At 43.1% G+C, this 24,995-nt stretch overlaps 1 protein-coding gene and 1 long non-coding RNA gene across 12 annotated transcripts in view; one reads left to right on the plus strand and one right to left on the minus strand.

Moving 5' to 3' along the window:
* Nucleotides 1-24,995, plus strand: part of FBRSL1 (fibrosin like 1) — a 792,844-nt gene that overhangs the window by 733,626 nt on the left and 34,223 nt on the right. For 5 of the 11 annotated variants that reach the window (XM_081174688.1, XM_081174693.1, XM_081174694.1 and 2 more), the window contains 3 exons: nucleotides 14,733-15,129; nucleotides 15,683-15,936; nucleotides 22,753-22,913. In XM_081174688.1, the coding sequence (XP_081030814.1) occupies nucleotides 14,733-15,129; nucleotides 15,683-15,936; nucleotides 22,753-22,913 (812 nt within the window). Of the gene's footprint in view, nucleotides 1-14,732; nucleotides 15,130-15,682; nucleotides 15,937-22,752; nucleotides 22,914-23,022; nucleotides 23,250-24,995 lie in introns of all 11 variants that reach the window. The other 6 variants (XM_081174684.1, XM_081174690.1, XM_081174687.1 and 3 more) reach the window with 3 other exon arrangements.
* Nucleotides 4,026-22,746, minus strand: LOC308576061. The gene is made up of 5 exons (XR_014003039.1): nucleotides 20,342-22,746; nucleotides 14,219-14,516; nucleotides 12,830-12,961; nucleotides 10,869-11,086; nucleotides 4,026-4,986 (listed from the first exon to the last, which is right to left on the minus strand). It is a non-coding gene; the product is annotated as an uncharacterized lncRNA (long non-coding RNA).

A 24,995-nucleotide genomic window follows, 5' to 3' on the forward strand; every position in this document is an offset into this window, starting at 1 on the left:
GATCTGTTCAGTATAGCAATAAGAAAAGGATTTAGCATTTAACCTCTCGAAATTAAACCAGGTGTTAACATCAGTAGCTCAGTCTTATCGGAGCTTTGCCGGAATAACAAATTGTGATAAATGTACAGTTGTGTCTCCTGATTGACCTTGGGAGACGGATGGTGGTTGTGTGGGGGTTTTCCTCTTCCCACATGCAAGAAATTAGCTGAGCTTTGACAGATGCCTGTTTATTTTGAAAAGTGTTTATTTTTTATTCATTCACGTTCCAAACAAGGACAAGTTCACACATTACTTTTTCAGATGTAAGAGTTACTTGTATTTCTCCTTATATTACCTTTGTGGCGGGGGGGGGGGTGAATCATAGACTCATGCACATCCTTGAACCAATATGAATTCTGTAATATACTGGTCTGACCTTGAAGAACTACCATCTGCTAAATTTGTGGTGGTGGGGGCAGTGGAGAGAGAGAGAGAGAACGAACAGCATGCCAATTGAGCAAGGTAACCACTGCCATGCCTCTGACCCTCTCAAAAACTCTTCCTTTACACTGATGTAGTTTTTAAGTGACATTCTGAAACAGCCTTTTCTTTCTCTTCTTTTGGCTCTAGTTACATTATGGGCCACCACTTCTTCCCCGTTCAACTGTGTCTCTCATGTCTCACTTGGAACCCTCTTTCTGCAAAATAATTCTGAGAGCACTGCCATTTCCCACAATCCCCTTGAGCAGTGCAGCTCCGGCATCATGGGAAAAACAGAATGGCAGATGCTGGGAGACTGCTACTCACAGAATATTTGCCCCTCCTTACTGTTAAAAAGATGGGATGCAGGTGGCACTGTGGGTTAAACAACAGAGCCTAGGACTTGCCAATCAGAAGGTCGGTGGTTCGAATCCCCACGACGGGGTGAGCTCCCGTTGCTCGGCCCCTGCTCCTGCCAACCTAGCAGTTTGAAAGCACGTCAAAGTGCAGGTAGATAAATAGGTACCGCTCCGGCGGGAAGGTAAACAGTGTTTCCGTGCGCTGCTCTGGTTCTCCAGAAGCGGCTTAGTCATGCTGGCCACATGACCCGGAAGCTGTACGCCAGCTTCCTCGGCCAATAAAGCGAGATGAGTGCCGCAGCTCCAGAGTCAGCCACGACTGGACCTAATGGTCAGGGGTCCCTTACTGTTAAAAAGTGTGTGTGTGTGTGTTTGTGTGCATACTCCTCTGTTGTGTTACAAGGTCAGCTCACCCACTGAGGATGCTTTGTCAAAGGGCCCCTCAAAACGGCCCTGTCCTTCCATATCCCAACTCTGCAATGGGTTCTGCCAGGGGAAAGTTCACGGTTAAGAATTGAGGTCACTCAGTGGCTCATTTCCAAGGGAGCATTGCCCCTGCACGCACACGTCTCAGTTTAGTAAAAGATATATCCCTCCCTCCCTGGGTGGTTGTGTGTGCATGCATCTACATCTGCTTAAGAGAACAGATGGCCTAGTTTGTTTGCTATGTGCGTAAAAAGTGGCTCGAGTTTCAGCTGAAGAATGGCTGCCTTCAGGTTTCCCAAAGAACAGTCTGTTCTATTACGATGAGCAGTAATTGCTCTTGGAGGTTTGTGCTATTGATCAAGTGCTGTGGGTTCAATTTTAGAGCAAAGAGTTGTGTTTGGGATTTAATTGGAGTGATTAATAACTCACAGCAGTGGGGCAGGAATCAATATGGATTTCAAACAGCAGAAAGTAGCATATTTTCCTGCTATAATGTGGCAACTGACAGTTTGTTATTTGCACTTACTTGACTAATTAAAAGCATGACATCATTTGATATATAGGAGCGCTGTGCCTTTTTAAAAGGTCCAGACATTGGCCTGAATACTTGAATAAGATTGGATTTTAAAAATGCTTCAGTTACTTTAAGAGGGTCTAAGAACCTCCTCCTCCTCCATGTATTGTTTTGCCTGCACTGCATAAGGCCCTCCTTAGTAAATACAAAAAAGCTTTTGTATCTTTTTGTGGTCAAGGCTATAGATTGCCTCTTACGTCATTGGCCAGGCTTAGGAGCAGGACTGAAGGGATTTAACTCTGCTGTGTTTGATCCAATGTTAGAGCCCAAGATTAAAAGCCTGCATGAAACTTCCAATCTCATTACAGAACCAGCATCCACAGTAGGTGCCTTGGTTGAAAATCCTGTTTCGGTTTTGCCTTGGACCACTGCCAACAGCCGCCTTGCTATGCAAATGTACCATGACTTACTTTTCTGGGGATTTGAACGGCAATCCTTACCTTTATTTCTTGGCCCCAAACCTTCAGTTCAGGGCCCATTTCCATTCATCTTTTTGTAGCTTTGGCATGTCGTCATGCATGCTTACAGCTAACACTCCTAGATATAGCATGTCAGAATCCAGGAATCAAACCATCTTATTAAAGAACCACAAAAGCAACAAATCACCATCCCGTGGATTCGGTTTTAACACTGTCGGGGTCCTTTTCTGCAAAGAAATTCACACTCTTTGTGCTGGACATTTTCCCAATCCAATCAAGCTTCTTCTTTTTTTAGGAATAAAGAACTCTGAAATGCTTCAGTTTTCTAGAGTGACTTGCCCCAAAGCTGCTTGGTGATGGAGTTGCTGTCCATTTAGGTTGCAAACATATTTAATTGTTCGTTGATTCAAAGGTAAAGCTTATAAAGAAGTGATACATATTTGATCGTTGTGACACATAATCCCAGTGGGGTTTAAGATACTTTAGTCTGCTCAAGGCTGCTAATGCAGATGGCTCAAGCTGGGACTACCAAGCACCACATGTAAAACCCATTGAATAAAACAAAGTTTCAAGGGGGCAGGCAGTAGGAATTTGAGGAAATAGTTTAATGGTGGGCTATTTGTTTGTATATTTATTGGCAATTATTTGTCTGCCCTTCACCATAAGGTCCCAGGGCAGGTGATGACAATATAATATACAGCTATGAAGCAAATGAATAAATCTATGACCATGATAAAACAAGTAAAACTGTTCCAAAATGCGTAGATTCAGTACAAGAGTTGAGTCCTGCAAAACAAAATAAGTTGATTGTCTAAGGCCACTTGCATCTTCAACATATGGCGTAAACTGTAGGGCAAAGATGGTAGGTCAGGGGTAGGTAACCTAAGGCCCGGGGGCTGGATACGGCCCAATCGCCTTCTCAATCTGGCCCATGGACAGTCCGGGAATCAGTGTGTTTTTACATGAGTAGAATGTGTGCTTTTATTTCAAATGCATCTCTGGGTTATTTGTGGGGCATAGGAATTTGTTCATTCCCCCGCCCGCCCCCCAAAAAATAGCCCGGCCCACCACATGGTTTGAGGGACGGTGGACCGGCCCACGGCTGAAAAAGGTTGCTGACCCTTGTGGTAGGTACACCTCTGTGACAAAGGAGTTTCAGAATTTAGGAGTTGCCACAGAGAAAACCCTCTCCTGGGCCACCGTTTCCCACACATCATAAGGTGGCGGAATTCCCTCTGCTGATGTTAACGTCCAATTCCGTTGGCAGCCAAGCTGATGCCAAATGTATTTCTCTGCTTCCTTTCAACCGCAAGCAGTGTGACCATCATGTTTGGGTAGCCCAGTCCATACACACTGCCTTTTGCCCTAGATAGGTCACTTCAGTGCTGCTAACACAGCAAAAACAACATAGGAGGCAGTAGTTAAGAGTTACCGGTCTCTGCAGCCGCAGCAGGTGCTGTGATTCTCCAGCAGTTTGACTTTGCCCCCAGGGCTGCACTCCATTGTCTTTCTAGACTGATGGATGCCAACAACTTGGAGCAGGACTGGATATAACTCAATAGCATTAATGTGAACACCTTGAACATCTTGAATTGGGCCCAGAAATAAATTGTGAAGCATTCTTTTTCTCTTTGAGTAGATTGTCCACAAGGGAAGCTCTCATTTAACATGAGGCTTTCATCCAGTTAATTAAATAAATTCATTTAATCATAATTTTTGTGACTAAGCCAATAGTTTTGAATAAAAAGCACTATTTGTTTCTAGATGGTGCATGTATATGATGCCATGTTAGAAGATGTTCCTGCCACCTGCAGATTTCATTAAAAAAAATTAAGAAAATAATAATAAAGTTTTTGTTTTTTTAAGGAGGAGGAATTGTCTGAAGCAGGTATCCTTTTAGTAAACTTAAAAATTGGTTTAGTTTATCTAATACACCTAAACCTTAAAAGGGTTTTAATTGATTTAGCAATTATTAAAGTAAAGATTATGGCCTTAATTTAAAATCTGGTGTGTTTCTCCAAAAACCACACGCTCCTACATAGTGTCATTTAAGTGAGTGGGGTAATTCTAAAATACAGTCTTTTGAAGCATGCAGACTCAGGATCCTAATTCACTTAGGTGATTTTGAAAGCTGTTTTGAAAACCAGTATGGGGTACTGGCTAGAGTGTTGAAAAACTCAACTTTAAATTGTACTCGGCTATTAAGCTCCCTGGGTGGCCTTGGGCAAATCACACTCGCTCATTCTAACCCACCTCAGAGAGTGGTTTTCAGGCTAAAATACTGCTCTGAGCTACTGGGAGGAAGGGGAAGGTGCAGACGTAATAGAGATAAACGGTAGCCACTTTCGCATCACAAAACACTGTGCAGAAGTCTTGAAATTATGTTTTTCAAAACCTGGGTGCCTCCGAAGCGAAAGAAAATGGGTGCACTTGGAAGCAGATTCCAAGGACCAAGCTGCCAGCCCTTTGCCACGGTTCCTTTCCTCAAGAAGCTTGAAGGCTTGTTACAGCCCCAGCGTACAGCAATCTAGCAGGTTAAATGACTTGGGCAACACAGTTTATTAAAACTGGCAAGTGCTCGCTCCAGTTCTTTTCCTGATAGTCAAGGCTGTCGGAGAGAATAATTGACAGTGGCAGCTGTTCTGAGGGTGTTTTAGATTGTTGCAAGACGATTTGACTTGACAGACAGCTCCGTACCAACGAACTGAAGTGAAAGAGGCTGGATCCAAGTCCTTGCGGAAGGAGCTTCCTGTTGAAAAAGAGAGCAAGCAAAAAACCAAAAAAATGCTAGGAAAGGCCTAAGTTTGGATCTGGTGACGCTAGGCGTTGCAGAACGCCCTTTGCTCCAGATTGTGATTCAATGTTTGTTTTGTTTTCAATATGTAAGATGCTGAATGTTGTTTGATACCTAAATGGTTGTGGAGTACATGTAAGCATAGGGCTGTATCCAACTGAGTTCTACTTAGAGTAGACCCATTGAAATGAATGTCCCTAAATTAGTTGTGTGCATCAATTTCAGTGAGTTTACTCTGAGTAGGACTAGCATTGGCTACAGCTCCTATGATCCAACTGTCCATATTTTCTGACCCTTATTTTCCAGAAACAATCCTATTTTCTGGCACCTGTTCCTGGTAAACCACTGTCCATATTTTTGTCTTTGTGGGCTGGCTTGCAAAAATGTTTAGTGTGAGTGCTTAATGTTTTCATTCTTCAGGGTTCATCTCCCCTCTGTCCCAGGCTCTCTAGAAGTTAATTTTACACACTGCAGCTTCCGAGGTATATTTTAAATTGCTGATAACATATTGAATGTCTTTCTCAAGTATAGCCAGAAAAAGCAAGCACTTTCTCTTCAGACTTTGATGAGCAGTCTGTCGTAGAATGAACAAATACAGCAAACACCAACAAATAAGAGGTTTCAGGAATGTCCAACGGTCTGAGGAGGGGCTTGGGTAGTGTATTAGAATTGGGGTGTTGCAAGTGTTGGAGAATGAAACCACAATTGCAGGGGCGAGTTTGACCTTTGTTGGGGGAAATAGGTGCCATTAGCAGATTATTGTGCATTTACCTTTACTGCTGTTCATGCATGCAAAATTGCCATATACTGAGTCAGATCATAGGTCCATCAGACTCAGTATTGTTTACAGTGACTGGCAGGATTGCAGACAGGTGTCTCTCCCAGCCCTATCTGAAGATGCCAGGGATTGTACATGGGACCATCTGCTTCCAGAACAGATGTTCTGCCATTGATTTACAGCCCTTCCCCTTGACCACCAGTTCTAATGCCTGCTATGAACCAGCCTCTCACGTTCAAAATCAGTCTTCCAGTCACTATTTGGAAGATTTACATGGGTTATCCAAAAGGGTCTGATGAGCAGGTTTGCTTGCTTAGTTTGGCTTGGCTCACTTGCTTGATTGTTTTATTAACCTGACCCCTAATTCTTGGACTTAGATAAAGGATTTGAAGGGGTGCTTGTCAAATATGTAGATGACACTAAGCCGGGAGGGGTAGCCAATGTAGCAGAAAGATAGAATCAGGTTTCAAGATGATTTTAACAGATTGAAGAACTGGGCCCAAACGTAAACAAAATGAATTTCAGTAGGGGCAAATGCCAGGTTCTACACTTAGACAGGATGAATCAGCAGCACAAATATAAGATGGGGGACATCTGGCTTTGCCAATAGTACATGTGAAAAGAAGGTGTTAGTAGACCACAAGGTTAACCTGAGACAACAGCAGCAGCAGTAAAAAACTGATGCTATTCTAGACTGCATCAACAGAAGTATAGCGTCCCAATCAAGCCAAGTAATTGTCCTACTCTATTCTGCCTTGGTGAGACTTACACCCGGAGTTCTTTGTCCAGTTCTGTGCACCACAATTTAAGAATGATATTGACAAACTGGAACATGTGCAGTGGAGGACAACCGAGATGATCAAGGGTCTGGAAACCAAGCTTTATGTAGAATGGTTGCAAGAGCTGGACATATTTAGCCTGGATTAGAGGAGACTGAGAGGAGATATGATAGCCATCTTCAAATATCTAAAGGACTGTCACACGGAAGAGGGAACAAGCTTGCTTTCTTCTGCTCTGGAGGGCAAGACTTGAACCAATGGCTTCAAATTACAAGCAAGGTGATTCTGACTAAACATACAAAAAAACTTTCTGACACTACGAGCTGTTCGACAGTGGAATAGTCTCTCTCGGGAAGTTGTGGACTCCCCTTCCTTGGAGGTTTTTAAGAAGAGGTGGGATAGCCATCTGTAATGGATGCTTTAGTTGAGATTCCTGCATTGCAGGAGCTTTGACTAGATAACCCTCTTTGATGCTATGAAATAACAAAGCCATTCAAGGGAAATTAGAACCTTCACATTAATAGTAGTTATTGTTCTGTCTATGACTGGTGTGATACCTAAATAGTGAGATAAAGAATGATTTTCAAAAATTAAGATACTTCTGCGTTTCCAGTGTGACCCTTAGACTTCTTGCACTGGAAGGGAAAAGCCAAAATTACGCACACATTTGCCCTTTTCTGCTTTTGAGTGACATTGTTTTTATAACACAATATAGAGGTGGGGGTTGGAGTTAAGGAAAAAGTGGTACCCCCTCCAAAATCTCCCACAAAAGGCAGCTGCTCTCTTTTGCTTCCCAGAAAGATTAGTGTTGTACTTGTCATTTTGCCTAAATGCAAAAGGGTCATGGTACTCCAGATGTCGTATTATTTGGACATTTCTCAAACATCTCCAATGATTAAGGGAAAGTTTTTTTAAAAAAAATCAAGCAGCATAACTTGGGCAATAAAAAGTGACTGCCATGTTTGGTTAATTCCTCAATAAACATTATGAAAAATATGCTACTTTTGGCATTTTGTTATGGAAGAGTGGTCTTAAAGTAAATACATTCTAAAAAGAAAATAATGCAGAGTTTCAGCAAGTCATTAAATAACTAGCATATCCCTTACTCTGAGAGAATATAGGAAGCTGCCTTATACAGTGGTACCTCGGGTTAAGTACTTAATTCGTTCCGGAGGTCCGTTCTTAACCTGAAACTGTTCTTAACCTGAAGCACCACTTTAGCTAATGGGGCCTCCTGCTACCGCCACGCCGCCAGAGCCCAATTTCTGTTCTTATCCTGAAGCAAAGTTCTTAACCTGAAGCACTATCTCTGGGTTAGCGGAGTCTGTAACCTGAAGCGTATGTAACCCGAAGTGTATGTAACCTGAGGTACCACTGTACTGTATTTTAGCTTCTCAGTTTATTCTTCTTACACTTGATTTTAGTGTTTGTTTTTACACTGTAAGTTGCTCTGAGTCACTTCTGTAGGGGGAAAGCAAATAAATATTGGTATCTACAACAACACTGAATCAGACCATTGATCCATCTAGTCCAATATTTGGTATTCTGACTTGCAATAGTTCTCCAAGGTCTCACTCTTCCCCATTTGTCCTACTTGAGATCCCTTTAAATAGGAGATGCTAAGAAGTATGCCTGAAGCATTCTGTATGCGAGGCATAGCTCCAGTATTGAGCTATGAGCCCTTCCCTAAAGTTGATCCAGTCCAGCATGTAGCATGGTGGCCCATCTCTGTGAAAAGAAACACCAAGCCAGGCAGACGTAGCTACAGTCTTCATTAAGCATCATGCCACTGAGCTTTACTCCTGGCAGACACCATATCAGGGCCAAGACCAAGAAGCATTGGGAATTAACCACTTAATTCTCTTCATAGTGCCAGGCTGAAGATACACTGTTTCATCACCATCCATCCTACTTGTGCCCACTGCCATTAATCCACATCTGCCCTCTCTACTCTGATAAACTTTGGGAGGCACCAAAGGGCACCTTGCCTATACCTTCTTCAAACCTGGGCCCATTGTTTGACCAACTGCTAGGGTCTTCCTTATGAGCTCCAATATTTCTTTATAGTAAGACACAGTGTGTCAGAAGCTATAAATTTCAAAGTCACCCAGGGCAAAGGGCAGGGAGTCTTTGTATAACGTATGACGGTGGTCATGCCACAGCCTGCTTTTTTCTTTGGCTATCTAGTACTAACACCAGTGTAGTCCATTCTTAGATGTGTGCTGCAGCTACAGTGGTTTTAAGGAAGGGGCGAAGGCCCCCCACACACATTGCAGAGAGTAAAAGGTAGTGCAATGCAGGGGGATGCAGAGGCACTGCTTTTCCTTTTATCAAGAAACATAGAAGAAAATATTTGATTCTTTCCAATCATGATTTTTTATGCATTTATAAACAAATTGCAAAGAACATGCACCTCCCAAGTGAGTGAGAGGGAGAAAGGGCTGCAGGTCTGGAAGTGATTTTGCCCCAAGTGTTGTTTGCATAACTCAGCAACTGCTTATAGGAGTCCTCAAAGAGCAGCTTTTGTGGATTTTAATCTCTTGCACTTGAGCAACACTTAATCAGCTTTGAAGCAAATTCCTCTAACAGAACAGGTTTAATTTGTGTCAGGCCCTTTTCTGGGAGGGGCACTGTGCTCAGTCTACTGGTGTGTATGACATGTTGGCGCATGTCATTTAAGAGTGGCAGGCAGGAGGGGGTACCAGTGGCAGGGAAAGACTTGTGCTTTTCTCTCTCTCTCTCTCTCTCCCCGTAAAGTTTAGAGCCAGTTTTAAATACCCCAAGTTGATTTCCCATCAGCTGCACTCAGCAGTTTTCCTTTAGACTTAGCTAAGCCCTTGAAGAATTTGCTTTCTGCTGAGAAGTCAGCATAACAGGCTAGCTAGCGTCCATCCTCCGCTCACAAATCTGTGGAATCTTAAATCAGAGTTACTGAATGTCCTTGAAAGTAATAGCATAATCCGCTTTGTGCACTTCTAAGTTAGGATAATAGTTTTTGTTCATTATTTCTGTTCAGACAAGTCAAGCCAAGGATCTTGACTTCGGGGCATTTTGCAAAAGTGTAAGGCCTACAGTGAGCCAAATGAACCAATAATTTGACTTGATAGAAGGCAGCTTCCAATGTTCAGAGGCATTGCAAAAGGAGGCAGCATATTCCTCATTGCAGCACATATTTATGCACACCCTCTTGGGTTAAGCCATAGATTGGCTGCAGGCATCAGTAGGGATAGTAGATATTTGCTTATTTTATCGCACCCCACTGTTCTTCTGAGGAGCTGGCACACATGATTCCCATGCACTCTGCTACATAGGCAATTTACAGGACTGAAGCTCCTTAGCTTTGACCACAAAGCTGCATCCCATATGAGCCTCCCCAGCAGCTGAAATCTCTAGGTGCCATCACCTGTGAAAATTAGGTGACAACCAGAGATACAGTGGTACCTCCAGTTATGAACGGGATCTGTTCCAGAGGCCCGGCCGTATCCCGAAAATTCCATAACTGGAGGACTGCTTCTGCGCATGCATGCGCCGCCGCAGAGCGCTTCTGCGCATGCGCAGCAAACCCACTTCCAGGTTTGACGCGTTTGCAACCAGAAAGTTACATTACCCAATGGTAACATAACCCGAGGGTCCACTATATTACATTTTCTGTGGTGGCACTCTTTTAATGAAACTCCCTCTAGATTCCCTGGTAGGGATGGAAAAGGAATCTGTTTTAAATGACTATATATGGAATTCAGCAGTTACAACCCAGCTGAGCGTTGCATATGTGTTATACATAAACATTATTGTATATTATTTACATGTATATACAAAAATATTGTATATTATTTACATGTATATAGAAAAATTATATCCAAATAACGTTCCTATTTTTAGTGGAGCTGGTTAGAAAACAACCCTCTTCTCATCCAGATCAGGGAGTGAGACATGAATTGGAAAAAGAATTTGTGTGCATAAGCCCAAAACTGAGATTTCTAGAAAATCCCATCCCTACCCTCTGGTGCCTTCTCTGTCTTACCTTTTTTGGACTAGGGGAAAATCTGCCCTGTTTATCTGGGCTTTTAGTGGCATAATTTAAGTATTGGCATTGGTTGCCTTTCCCCACCATCTTGTCTGCTCAGTTGCACTTAACGACATCTTGCAACTGGTTTAAATGCTGCCTTTTTATGCATTATTGTGTTTATGCATTGGCATGCTTTTATCTTAACTGCTGCGTTATTTTATTATTGTTCTGGTGGGGGCGTTGTGAACAGGTGTAAAGCCACTGAGAAACTTACAGGTGTTTTTTTCTCCCTCTGTTGTTTCCTATTGGAACTGGATGCAGGCTCAACTCCCACAATTTTGGCTTTGTCTTTCATGTGATGCATGGCTGTTACTCAGTGGGACCTGGTCTACAGGGCTATCTTCTTCACGATGGTTCTTCCACTCTTGGCTGTGTACGGCTTGGCTCCTGGTCTTCATATCGTCTCCATCTTTCATTTTCCATGCTGGTGCCCTTATCAAAGGAGTAAAGTACTTAGGAGGAGGAGTGCTGCTGCGGTTTCAGCCTTATTCAGAAAATACAGCAAAGCACGTCCAATAAACGTCCAATAAATTATGATAGCTGGGCATCCGTCTCAAGGCTAGCACCCAGGACATAGGCCCCATTCATGCAGCGGATGAGATGGCCTTGTATGCCATTTTTCTCCCATGTGTAGAATAAGAATTATAGCCTTTTTATGCCTTACAGGAGTGTCACAAGGACAAATGCATTAATGGTTTGGAAGTGTTCAGATATTGCAATAAAAAGAGGCAGGATCACGTAAGGCTGTGTGATGGATACCTCGTGGGCTGTTGTACACAAATGTTTCTATAATGAGAGACTGTTAGGCCCTTTGTTAAGGAACGTTTTGCATCCTGGGATTCTAGTTAGAAAACAAGCAAAGTCAGCATGCTAAAAAAAGTGGGAGGGGGACAATGTTGTGTCTGGTTGTGGGGGGAGTGGGAAAGGGCTAATGCGATCTAGCCTTCAGTGTGGCTCGGCAGATACACAAATCATTGTAAATGTCAGATACTCTGTGAAGGAAAGAGCTAAGCTGACGTGAGTTCAGCTTTAATTAAGGTTGAAATATTGGAGCTGACTGTTGAGTCTTAGGCAAATTGGCTCGGCCTGTTATCATGAGGCATGAAAATTAACTACTCTAGAACTTGGTAAAAATAAACACATTTCTATCATTGGAATGTTCCAGTATAGGGTGGTGAATATCATGGTTGTTTATATCAGGGGCCAAAGGTCAACATCTGACGCAGAGTTTGCTAAGTGGTCTGCTGAGGCCCTCAGCCATTTGCAAGGAAAATAGGAAGCTTGAGAACCGCTGGTGCAGCTGATACTAAGTTAGATGGACCAATTCTTTGACTCTGTATAAGTCAGCTTCCTATGCATTAGCATTGCCTGTGCTTATCAAATCATGAAGGAACATGACCAGAGGGCCTCTCTTCTTTATGGTAATTTTACTTGTTCTGGGACTCTTGTCACATCAGTGAAAAATAGCTCATCAGGTTTTCCATGTGGAATGCTTATGCCGATTCATTTGTAGCAAATCTTTACTGATAGCTGCAGTGGTTGTGTGCAATGGCGTTAGCCACGTTGAATCATGCTCAACCTCCACCTTCAGTTCTCAAGTTGGAGCTGTTTGGTTATGAATAGAGAGTGCCAGTGACAGGTGGTAACAGTAAGACACCAGATAGGTGCCCACCAAGATACAACAGCCTGATATCTGTGAGTGTGGGTTGCATGATTGGCAAAGTTAAAATAAGGGGGTGGGAATAAACACTTCCCAAGAGATTGTGTTACTGGTACTTTCAAGGGACCTTTTATTATAGCTGTTGGCATGTTTCTGTGTCCCCCAAAGTATTAGAGATTATTAAAGCTACATTACTGTACATGGCTACTCTTCTCGTACAGCATCATTCTCAAACCACCCAAATAGGCATCACTGAATTTTTAATGAATCATTTAAATCTGTTTTTTTCCGTCATAGTCTTTGGTCTATTCGTTGCTGAGGTGGGAAAATGGTGTTTGAGCTTTCCCAGTTCAGACAGCAGGTAGGAGCTCACATAACTATCTGAATGGTGATCCATACCAGATAAACAATTGCTGTAGGAAGACTGGCACTTGCCTTGCCTTCTCCACAACTTGCTCATTTTCTAAGTGTTTTTTGTATGGAGGAAGAATGCTGTGATTGAACAAAAATCTCACCTTTTAGGGAAGAACATTCTGTCATATTGCACCTACGGTCACCAGGACAGATGGATGGATGAATCTTTCAGATGTGGCTTCTCATTTTCCCAGTCTAAAATTCAGTTCTCTAATTTCCTTATCTGTATCCCCCTTCGCAAAAAAATGTTTTAGGTCCATAATTTTTTATATTGTTGTAAACTGCTGATATATTTTTATGATACAGCAGTATATAAACACTTTCATATGCATAAATAAATAAATAAATAAATAAATAAATAAATAATACACATTTCTTAGTGCATTTCCCCCCTAATATATACTTTTTAAGTTGAAGAGGAACAACACAGGATTTGAGGTGTGGAAATTTCAAATGAGATTCCTGCATTGCAGGGGGTTGTACTAGATGACCCTCAAAGTCCCTTCCAATTTTACAATTCTATTATTTCAGTATGTGAATTGATTCAGGTGGTGCAAATTAGGGGATCCCCCCATACCCAGCAGGAATTAGGCATAATCTCATTTATCAACACCACAAATTTAAGGAGTGGGTCTTTAAATTCCCATTCAAGACTGAGTATTCCAAAGCTCCCAACATGTCCTTGGCTAATGTGGGAGTTCAGGCAAGGTCCAATCTTTGGTTCACTGAGTAAGTCTGGCTCATTGTGGCCATAGCTGAATGAGTATTTACATCAAGAAAATGTTTGCTGGAAAAATATATTTATGTAGCTGCTAGTTGCCATGCCACTGAAGTTTGATATATTACATAGAGATTCTTTTTAAAAATTACAGCTTTTGAAGGGCCAGCCAAACAAAAAGTGTCCTTGGTGCCATTTATATTTATTATCAAGACCAGAACTGTACGTTTTAATAAAATGCACTTTATTGGTGGGTGCAAAAATCCAAGGTAAATGTGAGCATTACTGAAACTGTCACAGTACAATGTTAGCTGTCTAGAAGAGCAGTAGGCATTCCTGATGGAAAGGTGATGTGTGTGTCTTACATTTTGTAACATATACCTGCAAAGTTACCCACTTCCAAGCAGCTCTTGTCTAGTGTTGCTACTTATTTCTACCTAAAATGGAATTTGGTGGTAGACCTGGCGAGGCAGTGGTGTCACAAGTGAAATCTAAAATAGGATGTTAATCTCACTGAAGAGATACTAAAAACCAGTTTTGGAAAATTCAAGCATGGTGGTATGGGAAAGGGAAACTCTGCAGTTTATAATGTCTATTTAAAAAAAAATATGACAAAACATACGAAGGGTAACAGGGCCGTTCAATTATTATTATTTTTAAAAAGAACAGTCATCAAATGGGATTCAAAGAACTAGCAATCATCAGAATTATCTCCTATAATCTGTTTAACATAATCAGCATTATATACCACATTGGGCAAATCTTGACTTACATTTTCAAACAGATTGGTTGTATTCCATTATCTAAGGAATGGTACCAGTTCCCCAGTGAATTTCTTACTATAAAAGAATCTGGGACAGTTAATATAATGTCAGTTTATTTCAGTTCTCTGCCACCATTTTTTCTGCCGTCCTCCTGTTGAAGGCATAACTTGCTTCTTTCCAGTTGCTTAGAACCACGTGAGCCAGCCATAAGAGGTGCAGCAGGGAGAAGAATCCCTGGGCCCAACCGAGGGAAACTTGACCCAGCCTCTTGTTCTGTACTTCAGTTTGAGGGGACAACAAGGGATGCTGCAATTGGAGAAAAAAATTCTGTGTCAATGGAAAAAACAGCCATGTAAATCCAAAATTCATGCCTGAGCCCTTGAGATGGTCTTGGCGGTAAATAACAACATGCTACTGCTAGACAATACGCTTAAAATCCTTTCCACCTTAGCATGCTGAAATCCAAATGCATCATCAGGATGTTTTACCACATAACTTTTGCCTTGTTCCTTGTTCTTGAAGGTCCAGCCTTGAATGACAAGGCCGAAGCGAAAGCAGGGAGCATCCCCAAGGTGTCCGGGCTGGAGCGCAGCCAGGAACTGAGCACTGACGTGCCCTTTGTGCTGCCAATCCACAGCCCCCCGCCGAACACTGTCGTAGTGACTTCCACCTCCTCTGCACCCACGTCGAGTGCTCGGGCAAGCCCGCTGTTGAAGAAAGAGCCATTGATCTCAGCACCAGCACCACCAAGACTCACCCCTCAGCCGCAGCCTCGGCCTCAGTCGCAACCTCAACCTCGACCTCAGTCACAGCCTCAACTGCTGCCTGAGCTCCGGACCCAACCTCCAAGCCACATCCCCCCTCCTCTCAGTTACCCAGGGCTTCACCAGGTGGCCCACAACGGACTCAATAATATCAGGTGGGTAGACCGTGCTCATTTAGAGCTCTGATCTCTATAATCTTCTAGTGCGGTGATGGGGAATCTATTGACTCCAAGTCCCATCAACCCCAGCCAGTGTGTTCAGTCCAGCAATATCTGCAGGGCCACATATTGTTGTGATATGGGTCAATTCCCATTTTGTTCATGCTTGCAATTACTTATTTCAGAAGGAGACAGTGAGGAGTGGTTTGCAGTAGTCTTCAACAACAGGAGATTAAGGACATTGTGGATGAAAAGTGTATCAGAAGACGCTGGGGTGGGCAGGGAATATCTCAAGACATGTTGAAGAGGGAGGAGAAGCCCAGTGATAGCTTATGTGAAAATGAAACTGAATGTCATTCAGGAGTTGCTACCCTAGCTCAGATTGGGACCATCCCTTGGGATCTCTGCTGGATAGTAGATGGGTCAAAATATCTCTGACAGTGTTTTTGCTGGGACACTTTTACAAATTGCTTTGGTTATTTTGCAGTTCTGCAGCCTTTCTAATGACACTTTCTCTCCCCACTCCCTTCATTTTTTTTTATTTCCACAGCAGAAGCAGCAGCGCCAGCAGTGCAACAAGTATTAGCCTTCCAAAACACCTCCCCATCTCCCCCCAGATCCCTCCCCATCATTCCTCCGGCCCAGCGTTACCCCTCTCCATCTCTAACCTTGCTGCCTCACATTTCCCTCTCAGATCGCAGTCCCAACACCAGCACCATCCGGCCATGTTTGCCACCCCTCCTACGCTGCCACCTCCTCCAGCGTTACCCACCAACAGCCTTGTGATCCCTGGTCACCCCGCAGGTAGGTCCTATCATCCCTCATCTGGGTTTTGCACTGAGATTGATTCCCCTTGTCACGCTCTGTAAAACCCATTGCTTGCAGGGTGTGGTTAAGGTGAGGCAAAATCAAAAGGAAACCACCTGCTCTGGTGGTCTTTTAAAAGCAAACAGGTACATGATTGTAACTGGTAACAGATACTAAACTAGACCTTCAAGACAAGTATTCACTCTGTATGTTGCCCATGAACTGGAGAACATCTTCTGGAGAATGATAGGAATTCAAGCGGAAGCCATCCCCATAAATCAGGGGGTGCCCTCCTGTTGTTTTGGACTATGACTTCCACAAGTCCTGACAGATGGCCATGTCGTCTGGGGCTGATGGGAGTTGCATTCTACAACATGTGGAGGGCACCATGTTGGCTATCCCTGCTCTAAATGTTACAGAGGGGCAAAAAGAACGAATGAAAGTAAGCCTTTTAAAATAGAAGTGTTTATCCTTCTGTTGAAATTGTGTGTGTGTGTGTGTGTGTGTGTGTGTGTGTGTGTGAGAGAGAGAGAGAGAGAGAGAGAGAGAGAGAGAGAGAGATGGTTATATTAGAAGTGGCTCAAAAATATGGGAAGAAAAAATGAAAAGAGAAGACAGAAATGCAGAACATGCTGTCTTGCACCAGGTCAGCCTAGTTGTCATCTAGCCTGGAATTGTCTCCTCCGAGTACCAGTGCTTCTCCAGGGTCTCAGGCAAAGAGATGCCTTTTCTGTCATCCACTCCCTGATTGTTTTAACTGGAGATGCCAGGTATTGAACCTGAGACCTTCTGCAGGCAAACATGGTCTCTAGCAGCAAGCTATGTCCTTTCCTGAACTGCACGTGAATCAAATACAGAAGCCTCCTACACCACCAGGGAGGGCATTTCACAACTGGGAGGCCACCACTGAAAAAGCCCTGTCATGGGTCAGTGCACTGGGCAGCCACCAGCAACAACAAGAAGACCTTATCTTGTGCTTCCACTCTTGGTGTTGGGTGCACAACATTTCTTTGGAAACATCCCCACATTTCCCAAACATACTTCTTCTTAATGTCTTTTTTCAAGAGTTTTCATCAGTAATTTTGCTCTTTGCATTCACTTGTTGCTTCCCCATCACACAAAAGAGAGCTGCAGTGCTCTTTGCAATACGTTTTCAGTTGCAGAGCAGATTCTGGAAGAAGATCCAGTTAGGGAAAGGAGCAGAGGGTGCATTGTCCTGTGAGACATTCCTTCCACTAAGTAGGGAAGAAGGAATTTGCATCTGGGAGAACCCTGAAGTATAGGCACAGCTGAGCAAGCAAAACTCTCCTATTAAAACCCAGGATAGCAGGCAATAATCCTACCAGCAAAAGACAAATGGATCCCATCTTCTATATGTGTGTAGTAATGTCTGTGCAATTTTTTTCAGATAATCCCGCCCCCTCTACATATCAGGACACTTTCTGGAGGGGACGGGGAGCCTAGCAATCACAGATGGTTAATAACTTTTATTTTTTTCCTAGCTACATTTCAGAAGTTCCCTGTGTATCCTTAAATATACATACATTTCTGCTTCAGCCTCTGAAACACACCATTTAGTTTCCTCATTTGCCCACAGCTGTTCCTGTGGCAGCTGGAGATTTCTGTGGTGTTTTCACCCCTTTTGATCTGGCATTTGACTCTGTAACTAACCCAACAGGGATTAAAGTGGACACACATTTACTCCAACACCCCCTTTCTGTTTCCTACAAAATCCAATTAACAAACAAGAAAGAGGGTAGGGGATTTCTAGCTGTTGAAAGCAGTGGTGCCTTCCATTTTGTCCTGTGTTTCTCTTTTGGAAAGTTCCAAACGTAAAACATGTGAAAAGGGAAAAGGAACTGGCCAAATATTGCTTTAGGCTAAACCATCTGATCAAGGAATTGGCTTCAAGCTGTTGTCCGAGATTCCAGAGATTGAGAAGCTGGAGTAACTTGATTGTATGTTAAAGGCAAAAAAGGCTTAGAAACTTAGTAGAAAAAACTACTAGAGAATGTTATAACTAGGGTCACATCCACAGCATACATTTAAAGAGCAATGCTTCCCCCAAAGAAACATGAAAACTAGTTTACCACTTACAGCTATTCTTTCAAGCACCCATAACAAACTACAGCCTCCAATGATGAATTGGGGGAAGCCATCTGTTTTTAATGTGATTTAAATGTATGGTGTGGAGCAAAAATGGTAGAAATATCTTCCGCTGTTCAAAGCGGGTTTGCAAGCCAATGTTTGTGCTAAGTGAGGTTTGCTGTAATGTCTGAATTCACAAACCTTTGACCCACCACAGTCAGGGCCAAGGCTCCACCTCTGGGGACTGCTGCATGTCATAGAGACAAAAATGAACTTGAGAAACTGAGCACTGAGCAGATGGCATATAAAAGCAGACAGGCAGCTGTGAACCACGGCTTAGCTGCTCAACACATAGTGTGGTTATAATTCATACCTTGGTTTGGCATGATTTCTGAACCGAGCCTTTATCATGCAGCTGGGCTGGGCCAAAGCCACAAGAGTCATGCTAATATCTATATGCAGGGGGTGAACCAATGTTTGGAGGCAGCAATGGGCTGGACGTGGGCCACTCAATTGAAACTGAATCCAGACAAGACAGAGATGCTCTGGGCTGGCAGTTTTTGGGTCTAGGAATTGGTGGGGCACCCTGTTCTAAATGGGGCTCATTCCTCCTGAAGGAACAGGAACAGGAACCTTGAGGGTACTTGAATCATCCAGGTCACTTGAAGGCCAGGTAGCTTTTGTGGCTAGAAGTTCCTTTCCTCAGATACAGCTGGTCTGCCAGCTATCTCCATTCCTGGACAGAGATAGTCTAGCCACAGTTATCCATGCTCTGCTAACTTCAGTGCTGGGCTACTGTAATGAGTTATTGTGAAAAGCATGGGCACAGGCAGGGAGGACAGCTACCCCACCCCCAAATCAAGTAAATCTATTTAAAAATACTTAACTAACTGAGGTTATAACCCACCCACCCCAACATAAAACCTGCCCTCCCAGCATAAATCTTTGATAACTGTCCTGAAGTTGCAACTTGTTCAGCATATGGTGCCAGGGAGTGAGGGGGCATAACATCAATTCTTGGTTGCCTATTATTTCCCAAACCTAGTTGAAGGTGCTTATGCTGGCATTTTCAATGCTAGGCCCAAATATCTCTTTCCATTCTGACCTGTCCAAGTTTTAAGATCTGTAAGGGAGATCCAGGCGGGGGTGGAGTTTACTAGGAATTTGTATGTTTGGGATCAGTGCTGCATTCCTTTCATTTTGGTTTTTTCATGCTATTTTTAGGACTTTTTTGTTAAGTTTGATTTTAATGTTTCTCTGTCCTGGAACTTTCAGGTGAAGGACAGTTTATAACTACTTTTAATTCAATTTAAATAATGCTTTAAAGCTCACCTTTAAAGTGACTTTGAGGTACAAGCTGGATATGTTGTTGCCTGGAGTTCAGCAAGCAGAAGAAACTGCTTTACTGACCAAAATGTCAACAACACAAGTTTGTTCTAATATTTATAGCCAGGCCTGACCAATCAAGAGGCTTCATACTGCTGGCCAATCACAGGGGTCAGTGTTGCAAACCCCCATTCCTTTTCTGTTGATGAAGGAGCCCCTGAAGCTCGTATATTTTACAGGAGCTCACTAGGCTTTGTTCCAACCCCAGACCTTGATGTCCCCAGTTCCAGCCCAGAGTCCTGACACCTGTTGTATGAATCAGGAAGTCTCTAGTCTGTAGTTGTGACCAAAAAGTCATGAACGCACTAGGTTTGCTTAGGTATGCCTCTCTCTCTAAACCTCAGACCATATGTGCAATATGGAGATACTAATGTGTTTTACAGAGCTGTTGCAAGGATACAGAAAGAGAATATGTTTAATTAGTGGAGGCTGGCCCACTAGGGTGAATGGGGCTTCCCCACCAACCTCCATTTGCTCTCAGGCAGCTTCCTCCTTCTCCTCAATCTCAGTGTTGCCTGTGTAGCATCTCTCTCATGGGGGGAGAGGTTGGGGATAAAGCTTGAATTAGTTGGATCTGGTTGTCATTGGCTCCACCTGCCCTCAACCTACCTGCTTTCCGCCCTACCAGTCCCAGTACTCAGCAACCACTGCTGTATTTAGGGAGAAGTAGAATGCATGCTTTCATTGCATATGGTTCAAGCACTGGCACCATTAGTTAAAAGGATACAGAGCCTGTGCTCCAGCACAGACGCTGGAAATCAGTTCAGCAGGTGAGGGTAACAGTCTCTGAAGAAGCCACTGTCAGCCGCTTTAGATAACAGATGGGCAGTGTGTGTTCCGCCTGCCATGTTGCATTCCTGTTACAATCCCTTGGTTTAACTGCTTTGCCACTGCAGTTGCTGCTATTTGTGCCCCCCCCCGCACTCACTTTTTGTTCTCTTTGCTGATAAAGACAAAGCTGCTGTGTCACACTGAAGTCTGGAGTCAGCTGCAGATCCACCAGGCCAGCTCCAAGTCTTTTAAGGAAACTCGATACCCAGCTGCCCACTTTTAAATCCATTCCTCTCCGGCAATGCCCCACGGGGGGAAAAACAAATTGGATTATCTTTAAGCTAAACAGAAGTATCCGGTGTCTTAAAACAGGGCAGATTCCCCCCCCCAACACACACACACATTTTTATTCTAAGTTAATAATCAATACATTGAGAGAAAAATAGTAAAAAAAGTTTGCCCTAGTAACACATAAAGCAGGTGGGGAGAGGACCTTAAAAATAAAAGGTTAGGTTATAAATAATACTGTAAGTAAACAGAGCAAAAGCAGAGTATGGGGGGAACTGAACACACTCACTAAGCATAACTTACCTTCCCAGAGTGTAGAGAGCGTTCATTTGCCCTCAGCCACTTACCCCTGCTGTATACCGATTTGTGTTAACCCGAGTTAAAGTTAAGCAGTCTCTTTGTTGTGACATTTCATTTGGCTCTTGTTTTTCCCTTGTAAACTAGGTTTTACCTATTTATAATGGGGTTTTTTACCCTGGATCTTGTGAATGAATGGTCTCTACCCTCACTATCATAATTTACAGTGATCACTGTTTATTATTAGCGCTAAATACTTCCTTTAGGGGAACACCACTTGTTATGGGGGGGGGGGCTCCTGTTCTTGAATTTTACACCTCAGAGGCCTACTGAGTACTGCAAGCATTAAAGCAGCCTGGGGCCTTCCAGATACTGTTGGACTCCCAACTCCCATCAGCCTCAGGGACAATGGAAGTTGTAGTCCAACAACATCTGCAGGGCCACAGGTTCACCAGCCCTGCTTTAAAGGAATAAATGGTGGCATTCATTTATTTATGATATTTATATCCCACCCTTCCTCCCAAAGGAGCCCAAGGGAAGCTTAAATCATAGGTGTAAATTGGCCTCCCTTACTAATTGAAAGGCTTGGCAGCAAAAGACTTGATATAACATTGACAAAGTTAACCTGGAAGACAGGTTAAATATTTTTATGAGCTGCATCCAACTAAGTTCTACTCTGAGTAGACCCATTGAAATTAGTGGGCCTATTTGAGTCATGCCAATTAATTTCAGTGGATCTGTTCTAACATTGGATACATCCCTATCAATGTTAGAAACTGGGATAGAAAAGCTGGGAGCCAAATCATTTCTGGGACCTGGGTTGTGGGCGCCAAAACAGAATGTCTACTCACCATTTGGTGGTGGGGGGGGTCGGTAATATTTTCTGTTTATTATTTTGATAAGCATTAACTAATACGAAATTCACATAAGAGACACATTGTTAATATCACATTTTTAGCATAAATTGTTAATACATGTTTAATTTGGTGTTTATAGTAAAAATATTGTCACCGTACTTCAGTTTTCAAAACACTCTACTCTTTATTATTAAACTCCTTAACATATTGTCTATCCTTAATGTATACAGTGGTACCTCGGTTTACGAACTTAATCCGTTTCTGAAGTCCATTCTTAAACCAAATCTGTTCTTAAACTGAGGCGCACTTTCCCTAATGAGGTTACCCACCGCTGGTGCCCTTCCACCGTTCGGCTTCCGTTCGTAGACCGAGGTAAAATTCGCAAACCGGAACACTACTTCTGGTTTTGCGGAGTCCATAAACCAAATAGTTTGTAAAAAGGACTGTTTGTAAACCAAAGTACCACTGTACTTTGAGGCTTCAAAGCGCATACATTTAAGTACCGTAATCCTTGAGTGTCAGCCAGGTACAAAAAAAATGGCACCCAGACTTTTTGAGGTGCTTGCAAATGGAGAATCTTTAGGCACAAAATGCACCTGGCGCCCTGCTAATTTCGAATCCTGATCCCTATGTGTTTTATTATATTAATTATAATTTTTAACTTTTTATAAGCTTCCCTGGGAACCTGTTCAATTGTGGGGGACAGGTTTGTGGGTGTTTTTGTTTTTTTAAAAAAGGAGGGTCTACCTTTGAATTCATGCTTTCTTTTTTTACAAAAAATATTATCTTTCAGCAGTTCCTCCAACCCTTAAATCCACAGTACACAAACTACAGGTCCTTTGCTTCATAAGTGGCAGTGTGCTTGAGAGTTTTGCTACGTGGAGATTATATATGTGTATGGAAAATGTCAGTGTGAAATGCTTCTGAATGTAGAGATAGACATGTTGGTGGGGTGGAAAGGAAGATGGGGAAAGTTGATGACACCCCCACCCCTCACTTAGAGTTAATAAATCCTATCATGAATGTTTTTTGGGCTGGGAGGAGGGCAGGGGAAGGGACACTTTGTTGATAACGCCCCAGTATGTTTTCTGCTGTGATGACTCATGGTGTTCTCTCTTGTCTTTAGATACCAGCCTGTTGATATCATTCAACCAACCAATCATGTATTGCCAGCCTCATTCGGGGATTCTGATTGGTACTTTGTCACAGGCATCTCTCTTACCTCCACCAATGAGTCCTCACGTAGAAAACCACCACAGCATGACCTGCAGAAACAGGGAATGCCAGGTGAATATCTTGACTCTTTTTCTTCTACGTCTTTTGTGAAACTCACAGGCCGTTGTGCCCTTGTGTCTTTTCCCTGTCCCCTCTCCCTCTCTCTCTCTCCCTCTTCTAGATCACGAGCTGCTCAGGCAAGAGCTGAATAATCGTTTTTTGGTTCAGAGTTCGGACAGGACCGGTGCCTCTCTTGGCCCGGTGCCGCTGCTGAGGGCGGAGTTCCACCAGCACCAACACACCCACCAGCACCAACACACCCACCAGCACACATTCAGCCATTTTCCATCCAGCCTGCCCCAGATGCCGCCCACTGCACCTCCCCTGATGCGTACCCCCTCCCAAAATGTGAGGATAAGTAGAGACACCTCTGGCCAAAACAACCATGCCAGCACCAGCTCTTTGAGATGCACACTTTTCTGTGAAAAGTGCATCCTCATAAGGATGCGGTTATTTAAAGTTGCCACCTTCAGTTGCACTGCTTTCAAACTAGTATTTAATACAGTAAGTTTCCGTAGGTTGCAACCTGCTGCTTCTTCTCGATGGGCCCCACCACGCGGCTACTTTTCTGCAAACCTTTTGCCAAGCTCTGTTTCTAGAGAAGGGGGTGCAACATGTAATGTGGGATGGTCATGCAAGTTTTCTCCTCTTAGGCATTTCAGGCAGCTGACATAATAGCATCTGGGCATATGGGAGGGAACATACAGGCATGATTTCATATATCTCACAGACTTATTGCAACATGGGCATTGCTATGCATACTCCTGTGTCCCCCCCCAGAAAAAAAGCACTGGATATTCTTATTCTTATATCCAGTGCTTTTTTTCGGGGGGGACGACGACGCAGGAGTATGCATACCCCGAAACATTTTGTGAATCTACGTTTGGCCTCATTGAGGGGCAGTATTACAATATGAGTAGGAAAATGAGAATACCCCTAAACATTTTTTTTTGGGGGGAAAGCACTGCTTATATCATAAAAGTAAGATGGGAAGGGCACCCCACAGATAAGCATGTCTGACTGTGACAGAAAGGGCAGGGTATAAAAATTTCATCATCACTGTGTATTTGTATGCCAACTTTACATCGTTAAACCATGCTCAAAATGGCTTATGGCATGAAAAGATTTACATAATCAGAAGAACGCAGCAACATTTTCATAGTCACAAACAATAAATGGAAACAGCTCAGTAGGTATACAATAAAATCAAACAATCCCCACATAGTTCATAACAGCACTAATTTTAATATCCAAAATTAAGTATTGACTCCAACTAAAACTCCCAACAATATATACAATGGCATCCTGAGCAGCAGGTCCTGCAGGACTCACAGGTAGGATGGTCTCTGGCCCCTTAAGCAGAAGCAGCAGTTGTTGTAGCTGGTCAGTCATGCCCTACCCTTCCCAGGCCAAGTGGAAATAGGCCAGCAAAGCAAGGAGCATATATTGCAGGACTCGCACCAAAGCGAGAATCTTCTATGAAAGTGAGAGTTGAGAGGGCAGGAAATAGCTTTTATTGCAATAAGTTGATTGTTTTGTTAACACAAGAGAGGTCAACATCATTGTGCAATAGACCTATGGCCACACTGGTTGATCATTCTGACTCCTGCCTTGCCATAATAATTTGCCTGTGCTGCTTGGTTTCAATATTTTTGCATCATTGCCATCTGTTGCTATACCACCCACTCACTAACTCAACATTTGACTGGGCAACTCAAGACACAATAAATACATGCCAATTTTTTAACATGGGCTGTGCTTGCTTATGGCAAGGGTGAGGGGCTTCTTCAGGCTTTGAGGTTGTTTTACAGTTTCTTCCCAGACAGGATATCTGGAACATTCAAGTTGCTTTTAAACAATACCATCCACCCATGGCTGAAAGCTCCACCCCTTTACTAACTTCTCAGAGCCTGTCATTGGCTGTTCCAGCAAGGGTTTGTTTGATGGGACAACAAAACTTTAGCAGGGTCCAAATCCTGCAGAAAAGCTAGAGCTTTTCCTGCCTCCTTGGCTCTCAGGTTTTACAGTGATGCCATTTGGTTTTGTTCCTTTTCCACTGCTGCTGTTCTCAGTTTTGTAAATTCTCCAAACAGC

Source organism: Podarcis bocagei (genome assembly GCF_964188305.1).
Source record: "Podarcis bocagei genome assembly, chromosome: 16".
Taxonomy (NCBI): Eukaryota; Metazoa; Chordata; class Lepidosauria; order Squamata; family Lacertidae; genus Podarcis; species Podarcis bocagei.